The sequence below is a fragment of the Platalea leucorodia genome (assembly GCF_965183815.1).
Source record: "Platalea leucorodia genome assembly, chromosome: 2".
In the NCBI taxonomy this organism is placed as follows: Eukaryota; Metazoa; Chordata; class Aves; order Pelecaniformes; family Threskiornithidae; genus Platalea; species Platalea leucorodia.
This window is the reverse complement of record NC_138824.1, coordinates 42,887,345-42,902,314: the sequence shown is the minus strand read 5'-3', so window position 1 is coordinate 42,902,314 and position 14,970 is coordinate 42,887,345. Positions and strand designations below refer to the sequence as shown.

Sequence of the window (14,970 nt, the reverse complement as noted above, 5' to 3'; positions counted from 1 at the left end):
ATATTTATCTAAAGTTCTTACAATTTTTTTCCTCACATAAGTACACTTGCAATGTGTGGTTACTAGCTCACTACTCAAAACTTTAAGTGGAAAACTAGTCTTTTATAAACATCTATTAATTTATTATTATCCAGATTTTTTAAGGAAAACAAGTTATACTTTCATCCATGATGACAAAGACTATGACTTGGCATTTTATTGTATGTTTAGGGATGTATTTATGACTAGTATACTTTCCTAAAGCTTTGTACAGTGAGCTTTTGTTGCAGTGTTCTGCTTGCATTTGACAGTCAATTGGATAGATGAGTCACTCATTTTCTGTCTATTCATCTTGTTTTGATAGCTCTAGTCACTTCAGTATCTCAGGGACTACACGTCAACACCCACTATCAATTTTGGAAGAAAAAAATCACAATCGGGAATTGTTCTTATAACATTCTCTTTTAGGAACTCATACTCCCTGTTATTATATTATGTAATTTATCTCTAAAATAGAGACTTAAAGAGAGACAAATATTCTATTCTACTTTCCCTGTTTTATTTACAGATGAAAAATTTACATGCATATTTAAAAATATATGTATGTATCTCTATATAAAATGTATGCACTGTATGTAAACATATGTGTGTATATATATATAATATTAACCTGAACTCATGCTCCCATTCAAGTTCAAATTCTCACCTGCCTGCATGTCTACACCTGATAAGAAAATGTAGTGATGCTAACTGACGGATTGAAATGGTATACCTCTATTTTGATGTTGCATTTTCACCTCATCATCACTTTTCTCTCAGGCTCTACCCTGACAAATGTCTGGTGTCCTACTACAGTGGAGTGCACCCTGCAATTCACAAAGCAGCTCTCATTTCTTTGAAATCTTTTCCTATGATGACAGCACTACTGCAGGGGCTTGCTGGGCACAGGAGGACTGTCTTTACAGCAGCTGGTGGATGCTGTAGCCACAGTCCAATGGAGCTGGTATTAGAGGCTTAGCTGGACAGTATCATGGCTTTATTCTAGTCTGTAACCTAGAATTCTTTCCTTCAGAAAGAAAGAAAGGTTTGTGGGAAAGGTTGTGGATAAGGAAGAATCCTGGTGTTTATCCGATTCTTGTCCAAGTAGGAGACGGGACCATGAAGAGAGGTGAGAGATACATCAATACGGATATGACCAAAGAAACAGTCTGGTTAATCAGCATCAGGAAGAAGATTTGCAGGACAGAGTTCAGGCTTATGCAGAAAATGAATGCTGCTGTCTGGCAGTTGCCCAAAGTCAATGTTAACAAAGAGACCAACTAGCGTGAGAATAAGATGAAGATGAGAAATAACCTGTTCTAAAGCCAAATGTGGCCTTCTGCAGCAATGAGGCAAAAACCTCTGTAACAGGATTTTCAAGAGAAGATTTAAAATGGAGTTCAGGATCAAAAAGAGTGCAAGAGTGCTGTGTATTGTGAAGTCAAAAAATGCTTGCTGACATTCCCTTTCACTCCCACTACAGTTCATCTGGGTTTTTGCTAGTCAAGCACTGCTTACTTGTGAAATTCCCAGTCCTTGTAATTTTTTTACTCCTTATCAGCCTCATCCTCTTCTGCAAGCTTTGTTTCCAAAAAAGTAATCCCACTCCACAAAGTAAAATAAACTTTGGAGAGGTTTCTCCATTATACAGAGCTTAGTCCTCCATGTTCTGAAGTCAAGGAACAGCCAACCACAAGAGAGGATATGGAATAAACAGAGTTTTGCAGAAATTTTAGCTAATTTTCATCCTTGACCTGGAGGCAAGGTATCATCAACTGGCACTTTTGTCATGTAGGTCAAGTAATAGGCAACAATGAGGAAAATAGCAGCAAGCGGAGACTCTGTTTCACCAAAATTTCTCACAACTCTGGAAATTTCTTAATCCTACTAAAACAGTCTTTTCATTACCCTTCAAACATAAAGCCCCTTGGAGTGCAAATATTGGCAAATTTCTTATAAATTAAGTACTCAAAATAATCTAGACCAATTTGAATCACTTGTAATGATGGGAACACTCCCATCAGTACACTAACCCAGTCAACTCTTAGGTATATATAGTCCAGTACACTTTTAGATGCGTAGGGAGCATTGTTTTGCGAGATACTTCTCATTCAAGCTTGGCTTCTGCTATCAAATGCCTGTTCCATTTCTCAGTAGGCTACTCAAAGTAACAAGCGGGCTCACTCCATTTGGCATTTGTGTCAGAATAGAAGCAGACGGCAATGGGACATTGGCAGATTGTCTTTCATACAGCAAAGACCATCTAGCTCCTCCCCTTCCTTCTCCTATTGCTTTTCTATTGCTACTTGATTACTGGAGGTCTAATATTCAGGTTTAAGAGGAGCAGAGTGTCGTGGTTTAACCCCAGCCAGCGACTAAGCACCACACAGCCGCTCGCTCACTCCCCACCAGTGGGATGGGGGAGAGAATCAGAAGGGTAAAAGGGAGAAAACTCATGGGTTGAGCTAAGAACAGTTTAATAATTGAAGTAAAATAAATTAGAACAGTTAAATAGGCAAAGCAAAAACCGTGCACGCAAACAAAGCAAAGCAAGGAATTCGTTCCCTACTTCCCATCGGCAGGCAGGTGTTCAGCCATCCCCAGGAAAGCAGGGCTCCATCACGCGTAACGGTTACTTGGGAAGACAAACGCCATCACGCCCAATGTCCCCTCTTCCTTCTTCTTCCCCCAGCTTATATACTGAGCATGACGTCATATGGTATGGAATAGCCCTTGGGCCAGTCTGGGTCAGCCCTCCCCCGGGCTGTGCCCCCTCCCAGCTTCTTGTGCCCCCGGCAGAGCAGGGGAAGCTGAAAAGTCCTTGACCAGTGTGAGCGCCACTTAGCACCTATTTAGAGACAGCTTAGCACTACTTAGCAAGAACCAAAGCATCAGTGTATCATCGACATTGTTCTCATCCTAAACCCAAAACACAGCCCCATACCGGCTACCAAGATGAAAATTAACTCTATCCCAGCTGAAACCAGGACACAGAGTCACAACTCCTGACTACCCAAATCACACGAGGATCTTTAGAGCCCAGAGGAGCAGGAAAGGAATTTGATCCACTTAGGCTCCTGGCAATGGCAGAGCTGCTACCTGAAGTCATAAAACATAATCAGTTGTTTAAATATATGCTAAAACAAAATTGCAAAATATTTACCAAAAAACTTGATGTTTATGAATTATTTAGCTCCAGTAGCCTTATCATAATACAAGTGTTTGAGGTCATTACAGAATCAGCAGAAAAGAGAGTGAGAGAAACTGAGAATGACATTGCTGCCCATCTGAATTAAGATACTTAAAAATTTGGAAAACAGACATATTTTCAAAACAGTCTTCACTCAGTGACAAGATAGTTCAGCAACACTAGCTCAAAGCTGTTGTCATCAAGATGAAGTGATACCCTTGTTGGTAATGAGATTAATGACATGCCCATAAACAATGATGCAGAAGATGATACAATCAATATGTTTCAGGAAATCAGCAATAAAGTACAGAATATACCTAAACAAAGAGCTATAGCTAGAAGAGATGATTTAAGCGTTGTGTTGAATCTGTGCATTTTTTTGAAGGAGGCTGTGCATTTTTTATTTCTCTGTATTAGCATCTTTAAATATTTAATATGAATAAAATTAATATAAAGACTCCAGTCTTTAACAGAAAGTCTTTAAAATAAGATTTTCATAGACAGATCATGCCCATTGTCCTGACTGTCCCATTGTCATCCACTTAGCAGATGAGATCTATAAGTTCTCAGAGTGATACTTTAAAGCTTCTGCTTTTATTCCTTTTCAGAGCAAGTAAATTAGTTCTTAACATTTTTGTGATGTTAACATTTGGCAATGTAATAATAATTTCTTTCTGAAGTATATGCAAACCATAAAATATATGATGGATGAAAAATCAATATTCCAATATGTTATTGATTTTATATACCCAGAGGACCTGATGCTTAAGTAGCTAAACTGATTTGTCTAGTAAAATCCTGTTGGACTTAATCAGGATTTTGCCTCTTCTCCTCTCCTAGGTGCATAAAATCCTTGTACTTTTAAGATCAAATCAGTTGAACTAAAGAAAAGAATCTATTGCATTGTCAGAAATAATCACCCAGTTTTCTTCCTAGGAAAGGCAGAAAGTTGCTCTCTTTAATCTACGCTGTCCTAGTACTTCTCCGTTTTTAGGGGAATGAAGAACAGTCTAAACATTACAAAAAGAAGTAGGCTTAAAATGCAAACAAGCTTAGCATAATTCTCATTGCCTTCATCTAGGGTAAGTTTAAGGAATCATGGTCTGTAGAGCTGTAAGAAGAATCTAAATTCATATATTCACATCCCCCATGTTGTAGGATTAAGTTTAGTATGATTGAAATGTGTTTGTTCTCAATAATTTCCAATTAAAGATATCCTAAAATTTCTGTAGATGATAACTTTCAGTGGTTCCACCACCTTTTTGTTGACAGATTTTTTCCAGTTTAAATATTACTTCTGCAGAGCCATTGCAGTCAAAACAGTTTAGAACAGAACAGCACTATGCAAGACAGGTTTTTTTCTTTAATTACTTTTGTTTTTTTTCCCCCAAGACAAGTACCTAATCAGAAACAATGATCTATGTGTTGTTAAACCAAATGTAGTCCCATGACGTGAATTAGGAATGACTTAATGCTCATTAAAACTATTTCGTTTGTGTTTTTACAACCTATTAAATTTGAGAAAGCACATTCAAAACAGTACTAATGTCTGATGTGTGGGGTAAATTTTCCTCTCTTCAAGTTAAAAAGAGGACTTCATGTAGTTCTGTTGAGAGTGAAAGCTGTCAAGGAATTGTTAAGCTTTTAGTTCATTACTATGTATATTTTTCACAGATAGTTGTTTATGTAAATAATAAATAACAAGAAATTCAAATAAATATATGACATAGTGGAAGATGAAGAGGGTTGCAATGGTCTTTTATTTACACAGTATTTCATTTCACAATCTTAAATAAAATTGTATCATAGATGAGACTCTCTTACTGAGAGTTAATCATGCCTAGGAAAAGAAACTGATGGCCACGATCTCCATCCCGGATCGTGCAATCACAGAGTCACAGTATAATTCAGGTTAGAAGGGACTCCAGGAGGTTTCTAGTCCAACCTCCTTCTCAAAGCAGGATCAGCTATGAGATCAGACCATATGCATTTGGGTCTCAAAAGCCTTCAAGGATGAAGACTGCCCAACCTCTATGGACAAACTGTTCAATTTGCTTGAGCGTCTTCATGGTGAGGACATGGCACCATTTTTAAAGAAATATGTATTTATTTATTTGTTTGTTTGTTTGTTTAGACAGGCCCATATCCAGCTGTATACTAAGACTGCTCCATGACAGGACTGATAGGTTAACAGAATAGGAGATGTTACTTCATTTTGTGGCTGAGTGTACAAGCAGAGGTCACAGCTTCTTCACTATTTACCGCATGAACAGGGGAGAGACTGTAGATGTTTTCTACACAGCTATTTTCTGTTTAGAGTTTGCTCTGTACAGCTGCAGGTGGTGGATTGGTTGAGATGTTCTGGTAAGTTTTACTCACTTTAAAAGTTGCAGGCTGATCATCCATGCTGAGAGTCACTGAAGTCAAGGAATGAGAATTTTAACTTAGCTGTGTTTTTTGAAAAAAGTCTAGAGAATGCAAGATTGGTATGAAATGATGCAGCTGGCCTGAATGCAGTGATGACATGTACTAAAAAAGCCTATAGTGACTAATGATTTCTGATAAGAAATTTTAGGCCTAGAGCTCTTCCTGTAGCAAGACTGTCATCAAAAAGAAGACATCACTTCCACATTCTTCATGCAACCTTAGCATTCATGAAGAGTCTCTGGGCATTCCAGTGCTGGGAACTGAACTGACTTGGGGTTCATGAAGTAGAATTCAGCCAAAAAAGACTAAAAGTATGCTTTTATACCCATTGACAAGATATCTATAATATTTTAGCTGATTCAATCATCTCTTCTTCATCCATGAGCTGATTTCATCCAAGGACTATGGTAAATTGAGAGGTCTTCTGTTCTTGTTTGCATTGCAGTCTGGAATGTATTATATTCATGTTCCCAATACTAAAGACCATTTTATAGGACCAGTACCTATTCCACATTATTATTATTATTATTATTATTATTATTATTATTATTATTATCATCATCATCATCATCATCATCATCATCATCATCATCATCATTATTATTATTGTTATATTAGCAAGACACCTTACTGGATAAACAGAAATCAGGCACTCCAGGATCTGCTGGATTAGATGCTCAATATGAAATTTAATAAAACATTGTGGCAAACTCAGACTTAACCAATATTAGAAAATATATAACTGAATGTAATTCAAAGACTGTATTTGTTATGTTAGTAAGATTTTCTGAAATCAGTATGACAAAGCTTTTAAACTGTACTCTTTACCATGGAAGTAGACAGCATTATACAACTTGCATCCTACAGTTCTAGCTTTTAGAATCTGTCATGAATAGATTCCACATATAAAAAATTTCCAGGACTATAGCATAACTTTATTAATATGCATCATCATAATACGCCCTGCAGCACCACCAAACAACTGTACCAAATAATCTGTATTTTTGTTCTTTCTAACCTAAAGATTAACGCATTTACACAGTTCTCAATTTTAAATTAGGGGCAAAAGATAAACAAATATGTCTCTCTCAACTGAATGCAAAAATTGCTTCATATGTCTTATGGCTTCATAAAACTAGCAGGGGATTTAATACATCCAATTGAATTGTACATTATTGCTGCTCTGCTACACTTAGATACAAATTGAATTTAAATTATATCTTTTGTAGTTCAATTAACAAAAGTACTGCTTTCATGATGTTTGTTTCCACTTGGTTCATTGCTTTTCTGTTCCAAAGAATGGATGAATCCTAAAAGAATTATTTCCCATGGAATTCTAACTTTTTATTATAATCCAAATAGTTGGTAAAGCTTAATAATTATGTTGATTCTTTCTGTAGGGATATTTAAACTTTAGAAATTAAGCACTGTTATGTGTATGTAAAAATAAAATGTTAGTTACATTTCAGATGAATTATCAAGTATCTGTCTTAAGGATTAGTTTAAACTCATCTGTCATTTAAACATTTGTGCTTTTGCTTTAAATTAACCTTTCCGACACTCATAATTAATGGAATGCATCACTTTCTGAAATTTGGTTAAGTTAATTATGTTTCCTTTATCGCTCTGTGTAGTGGGTTGACCCTGGCTGGATGCCAGGTGCCCACCAAGCTGCTCTATCACTCCCCCTCCTCAGCAGGACAGGGTAGAGAAAAATATAATGAAAGGCTCGTGGGTTGAGATGAGGACAGGGAGAGACCACTCACCAATTACCATCACAGGCAAAACAGACTCAAATCGGGAAAATTAATTTATTATTAATCAAATCAGCGTAGAATAATGAGAATTAAAAACTAAATCTTAAAGCGCCATCCCCCCACCCCTCCCTTCTTCCCAGACTCAGCTTCACTCCTAATTTTCTCTACCTCCTCCCCCCAAGTGGTGCAGGGGGATGGGAAATGGGGATGGCAGTCAGTTCATCAGACGTTGTCTCTGCTGCTCCTTCCTCCTCACACTCTTCCCCTGCTCCAGCATGGGGTCCCTGCCACGAGAGACAGTCGTCCACGAACTTCTCCGACATAAGTCCTTCCCACAGGCTACAGTTCTTCACGAACTGCTCCAGTGTGGGTCCCCCATGGGGTCACAAGTCCTGCCAGCAAACTTGCTCCAGTGTGGGCTCCTCTCTTCATGGGTCCAGAGATCCTGCCAGGTGCCTGCTCAAGCATGGGCCTCCCACGGGGTCACAGCCTCCTTCAGGCATCTACCTGCTCTGGCGTGGGGTCCTCCACAGGCTGCAGGTGGATATCTGCTCCACCATTGACCTCCATGGGCTGCGGGGGAACAGCCTGCCTCACCATGGTCTTCACCATGGGCTGCAGGGGAATCTCTCCTCCAGTGCCTGGACCACCTTCTCCCCCTCCTTCTTCATTGACCTTGGTGTCTGCAGAGTTGTTCCTCTCAGATATTTTCACTCCTCCCTTCTGGCTGCTGTTACCCCCAGCACTTGGTATTTTTTTTCCCCCTTCTTAAATATGTTATCACAGAGGCACTACCACCATCACTGATTGGCTCAGCCTTGGCCAGCGACTCTGTCGGACACAGGGGAAGCTTCTAGCAGCTTCTGACAGAAGCCACTGCTACCAAAACCTTGCCATACAAACACAATACACTCTGTTTTTGTTAATAAACTCTTCATTTTGTATTTCATCTTTGTATATTACATTAAAGCTACTACAGCTTCTTAATAACTTTATGATTAACTGGTAAGTTATTTTATACATAATGCTCTTTATAGCTTTTGAGTTCATCTGTGAAAGTAATCAAATTACTAAGTTCAGAAGGAAATGGTTTTGACTGTATATGGAAACATTCTTTAAATATTTTGTTTGAGATTGTAAGTACAACATTCTGTACTTCCAGCAGAAACGTGTCTGAAAAAAACTACACATGCGTACCTAAAATAAGAAAGAAAATATGAACCCAAATTAAAATACAAGTTCTATAAAATATCATGTAATTTCACAGGCTTTTTTGTTCTTCATGGAAGATTGGAATCAAGTGTAACAAGATTAGTTATCTTAGATAATTATGTCACTGAACTGTAAAAAAAATATCATAAAGTTAGAGCATACCGTGATTCAGACTTGCAATACTTTGATTCTATAGGCACCATTTAGGGTTTTTTTTTTTTCACTTTTTTGGGGAAGGGGAAAAAAGAAATATATATATGTATATATATACACATAGATATATATATTCCAGGGACTACTTTGTCTAAAGAAACAGAAAATATTTGTCAAGATGTTGGAATTAATTAGAAAATATTAAAGTTTTGACACTTTTAGGAAAAAAAATGCCAATTTTGTATGTATTTTGTATACATTATCTTATTGTTATGTCTCATCAGGTGCTACAACTATTGAAAAGTATGATCTCAGAACAAATATCTGGATCCAGGCTGGAGTGATGAATGGCAGGAGGCTTCAATTTGGTGTTGCTGTCATCGATGACAAGCTATTTGTCATTGGAGGCCGGGATGGTTTAAAGACATTAAACACTGTTGAGTGTTACAATCCAAAGACCAAGGCTTGGACTGTGTTACCACCAATGTCAACACACAGGCATGGCTTAGGTAAGGAAAAAAAAATGTTTTAAAGAGACACCACATTTTTCAGATATGTAATATGTAATGGAAAACTCAGTACTTTTAAGCTATTGTAGCACTCTAAACAGTGGCAATGACTGCTTACATTGTTCTTGTTAGATCGCTAAGAATATATAGAAGGTTTTTTTATTCACCAAAATGATACTGGGAAAAAGACAAAAAAAAAAAAAACAACAAAGGCAGAGGAACAGGGAAAGAAACCCTGAAAATTACACAAGTTAGTGAGGAAATTCCAGTTTGTATGCACTAATTTTGAAGAAGGACATCTTTATTTACCAAACAATCAAGGTATTATTTATTTTTAATCTAAGCATTATGTATTTTCATTTATCCAGTATGGTAAGAAATAAAGGCTATAAACACTGTATCAGTGATGGACTGGTGGACTTTACAAAGTATTTGTAGCAATAGTTTCATCGTAACTGAGAGCATATTTTCCCATAGACTATTTCAGATTTGGTTTTTGTTTTGTTTTGTTTTTTAATAGTATTATCCATACCACAGTCAGCATTAATCAAGCCACATTGTATCCCTGTTCTCTACTCAAAGAAATATATACATTTGGTGGGTTTTTTATTATTTTTTAAATTAAGCAAAAGACAGTTATATTGTTTCCTTGAAAAAAAAAAGTAGTCTTTCTATTATGTATATCATATTATACAGTAGAAAAAAGATCTAATTTATTCATTTACATAAGTAATTTTGTGATGTTTCAAAAACATCCTTTTTTCTTCTTAATTGTAGACTGAAGAGATTTTCTCTCTTGGAGAAAGGAATTTAGAATCTATAGGACATACGCACCAGAATATAACTTGTGTAGGGTATAGAAAACTGAACTGTTCATTACCTGTTCTGCTAAAAGCATCCGGTGTGATAGAATCATCACGTCATGAAAAACAGAAGTGGAAAAGACATGCCAGTTTATCATGTCCATTCCCCTGAGTTACAATCAGCAGCAAGTGCTTTAACGTACTACTGTATCAATATCTCGAAAATGAAGGTGCCTTTTTTTTTTTCCCCTGCCATTTGACACTTACAATATGCATTTGTAGAGTGGCTGGTATAATGTATTTTTGCTATTAAACATGTCTTAGAATAAAAAGTAGTGATGGGAATCTATGTCAAATGGCATCATGACGCTAATGGCTCTACGGTTTGAAATTGTTTCCTAAGATTAAATTTAATTCTGATGCTGCAGAAATACATGTAATGTCTTTCTTACCAGTGTTCCAGAATTTTACAGAATCTGTTATTAGTTTCAATGCTGTTCCCAAGGGTGGTAAAAATGCAACAACCTCAGCTCTAACACAGGAAAGTATTAATAAAACATTAGGGAGTGCTTGATAGAGAAAAAGCTTTTCTGAGTCACAAGAGGGATGGAGCCATGATCAAAAACCATTTGTGATCAGTTCAAAAAATATGTGTCATTCTGGATTAATAATTCTACAGGTGCTTTTGGTCAATAGATTTAAAAAATACCTTTATAGTTTCAGTAAAGCTGTTCAGGAATGTTGAGGTTATGACTGGAGAAAAACTGCTATATTTTCTACAGAAGAAAAAAGGGAACACACAAGGCATTTGACCACTGAGGGGTTTTTGGTTTTGTGTGGAATCACTTTTAAATTTTTGTATTGCAGAAATTGGGGCTTTTTGTAAACAACATGTGAAATGAGGAAAGAAGTATAAACTGGGATTTTGTTGGTGATGATGAAAATGATTAAATGCAGTTTGGGGAGCAGTAGAGATGTGCTCTTTTTCTTTATTTGGAATTGCATAAGAGTCATGATATATTATTTCCGGAGAAGCTTGGCTAATAGAATTTAATTGCTTTTTTTCATTTGAATATTTATTCTTTTCCAGGGATCCCATAAAGTTATTATTTTAGTAAATGCCTATTGTAATGAGAAATTAATCTGCAGTAAGAAATATTTTTTTCATTTTTTTTCCTAAGCATGTCTTATGTTATATCCATGTAGTGATAATGCTAGAGCTGTTTGAATTGGATTTTGTGTACAAGATTGGAAATAGGCACACATCCTTTAGACTGATGTCTTTTTGTTGACATCAGCAAAAAAATGTACCTCATTGTGACTAAAGTCACAACCAGGCAATACAATTCACTTTATTCTGTCTTCACATAATCTTCAATAGAACTATGGGTTTAGAAGTTGATATATGTAGAAATAAGAAATGAGAAAACGAAAACTGACAGATCTTGTAGTGAAAGTGCATGGTGTAGGAAGTCATATGTTAGGCAGTTTCAGCACTGTCAATGGAAGATGAATGGAAGCTATAGTAGTGGTAGTGTCTGGATTAAGTGGTGCTAAAGTACAAAAAAGAAAGTGTTGACTGTGGGATACAAAAGTATTATTTCAACTAACAATGAAACCACTATCCCTGTCAAGTAGGCCATAAAACAGCATGGAATACAAAAGAGTAATAAGCCAGAAAGGCAGCAGAAAGCACAAATGAAATATGGGGAAGGGAAAACCTGACAAACAGAAAGACCAAATCAAGACCCATATAGAGAAGGCAGAAAGAGACTGAAAGAACAAAGAGGGAAAAAAATGTAAAACAGATTGTGAATTATAAGTTCAGCAAAGAAATGGGAAAAGTGGATACAGAATTGCTTCATAAAAGGACTTAATAGGCTACGTAGGGGAGGAGGAGGAGGAAGAGAGGAAATAGGGAATCAATGGTAGACTAAATTTAAACTTTAGATAACAAATCCAGTGGAACTGTGGTTTAAAAAAAAGTAAAGAAATAAATGAACCAAACAAAAGAGTGATACTCAGCTTGTCTTTCCAAAGTAAACAATTTAAGTGCCTTAGTGAGAAAATTAGGCTTCCAGTATAGTTAAGGGAGAAGGGCAGTCTTTTCAGGTCAGTGTCCTAAATTGTCTTGTCCTTCCCATGAACTATGTAAAGAGTGTCTAAACTCCAATTTTAGGCTAGATTTACACTGTCTGTTAAGCCTAGACTTGAGCTTTGGATTTTGGTTTTGTAAATATACTGATCTCACTGTCCATAGTCAAACATGTATTTGCAAGATGATCAGCTTGGGAAGAAGGATAACAAGGCACGGTATTACCTAACAAATGCCTATGCAGCTTAGAGTGGAGGTAAGTTACATATTTTTCCTCCTCCCCTCTTGGAAGAGAGAATTTTGCCAGTTGGAATTGTCTGAGTGAAAATGCTATAAAGGCTATAAAAATATTAATTGCTGATGGGAAAGCCTTAGATTTATTTACAAAGCATATAGGCCTAGGGTAGGTAGAATTCACTCTACCCAGAATGAATGGTCCCAGAGGACCTAAAGAGTTTTGGAGTCTCAGTTTACACAGTGGGTTATGGCTTCAACCCATTGTTCTGAACCAGCTAAATATGTAATGTAAATGTATTCTTAAGGACCTAAGGGGTATGCTTGAAGTTAGACTGAGTGAATACCTGCCTATAATGCGATCGTCATGAAACTGGTATGTACAGAAATTAATATCTAAAAGAGTAAGTTCAAGAATCAGAAGCTGAAAGAAAATACAGGAAGTTAGGGAGTTGTAGGATAAAATATCCCAGAATATTTTTGATGGTGATGGCAAAAATGTCAAATGGCATTATGTGTTTGTACAAATGTCTATTTTTATATTTCACTGTAAGAGGATGATCCACCCTGCATCTTAGACCCAGCTTGAATTTCCACTTCCATGCTTACTACTCTAGAATCCAACACATGAGGCAGAGGAAAGGAGAAAAAAAGATTAACTGGGAAACAAATGGATAGCTCTGTAATTTTTAAGTAGTAATGAGAACTGCTAATGGGGGAAAAGGTTGTGGAGAAAATGGAGCATCAGTCAAAAAGCTGATAAGTTATCCAATAAAGGGAATAGGTAAAAATCAGAGCTAACGAATCAAAAATAATATAGGACTTTCTATTTATTTTGGCCAAAATCAAAGACATGATCACCCTTTTTTTGATCCATAAATAGTAATGGTACCTAAATGCATATATATGCATACCAATTCAAATATATATGATACATGTGTATATATGTATACATATATATATGTCCATATATGTCATATACATCATGATATTCCTGTGTGTATGTATATATATACGCACACATATCTGGTTAGTCTAAACTTATTGCAGTTTTTTTCTGTGGACATTGTGACTCAACACTATCAGTGCTTTGGTCCATAATATAGAACTAGTAGCATTTTTCACCTTGTAAGTTATAAACTACCCTCAACTTCACCACAAAGTAAATTAAACCAGTTTACCTGCATTAGAAGCATTCATTTATTTCCAGTCTGTGTGTGATCTTGTAGAAAAGCGGTGGGTCCTTTCCTTGCATTGTCAGCAGTTATAATGTGTGCAATGTCCAAACGTGAAGAAGCTTAACTGATAGCTGAATTCCAAATGCAGCTGCATAATTAAGTCATTACATTCTGAAACTGATAATAATAGGGAGGTTTGAATGTTTATTGAATACTTCATTTCTCTTAGTAATTTTACTTTGCATAGAAGACCATTTTTAAAATAATGCAAAAGCGTAAAGTCAATGCTTCTATTCACCTAAATTTTCTCCTCTGCACTTTAAGTACAAGACACCAAATAAAGTAATATTTCCTAAATTATGAAGTGCAATTAACTTTTAATGGATAAAAATTTGCATTAAATGCTAGTGACAAAAATGATAATCCAAATCACTGACACCAGTCAAGGTGTAAATTTGCAATATAGGCATGGAACTATAGATTTACAGAACTATTGTTGTGATTCTTTAAAAGGACTATACTTATTAAAATTTACAGAGAATATAAATGCAGTTAAATGTCTTATGAGTTTTAAGAATAATAAATGGTACACAAAGTTTAATAAAGCTAATTGCTTACCAAGCAAGATGCTTTTGGTTAGTTGTTTTTTTTGAGGGAAAGGAAGGTTACTTTCCTTTGTCTCAACCACCATGTATTATCTAATAACGATAATTATATTCTGCTCATTCAAAGTCAAACTCTGAAACTTTCTTGAACTTTAAAAAAATAATTTTCTATTCATTCTGAGAAAGTTCAAGAAATGCTAGGCCTAATTTTCATCATTTCATTCAGATGATTATTTTTAGTGATTTCCTGTATCCCACAGAAATAACTGTAAGATTCATATACAGACTTGTACATGACAGAGTTGTGTCATGAAATCACTGTCAATGAAATGATAGTGAAAAATCTTAAGATCTTTTGATTATTTATGCCATTTAAAATTCTTAAGATGAAAACCTACTGTTAATAGAAAAAATCAATTACTTGGCAGTAGATAATTTTACTGAATCTTTCATTTTCATTAAGACAATGCTTATTATGTATTATTTTGAGTCCTTATTAACTGTTAAGAATATTCTAATTTTTTCTATCTTTATTTTAATCACTGTCCATAGCTGTCTGACATAAAGTGTGTTAAATCAACATGTCATGGGAACATAGTGTAATAATTTCTTTCTTTATCAGAAACTGCTTAAAGAGCTCATTCACCAGGAGAAGTGCATGATCCTTATTGCCGATGTGTCATGACCCTTACTTACTGATGAGTCAACAGAGGAAGATTCTGACTATTAATAAAGAAAATCAGGACTGAAGTGCAAATTGATGTAAATTTAACTTTATGTTTTCATTGA

At 35.8% G+C, this 14,970-nt stretch overlaps 1 protein-coding gene across 2 annotated transcripts in view; it reads left to right on the top strand.

The window, feature by feature from the left end:
- Positions 1–14,970, top strand: part of KLHL1 (kelch like family member 1) — a gene marked incomplete at both ends in the record, with an annotated part of 244,859 nt that overhangs the window by 193,482 nt on the left and 36,407 nt on the right. For both annotated transcript variants that reach the window (XM_082337823.1, XM_082337822.1), the window contains one exon: positions 9,042–9,266. In XM_082337823.1, coding sequence (XP_082193949.1) covers positions 9,042–9,266 — 225 coding nt within the window. The remainder of the gene's footprint in view (positions 1–9,041; positions 9,267–14,970) is intronic.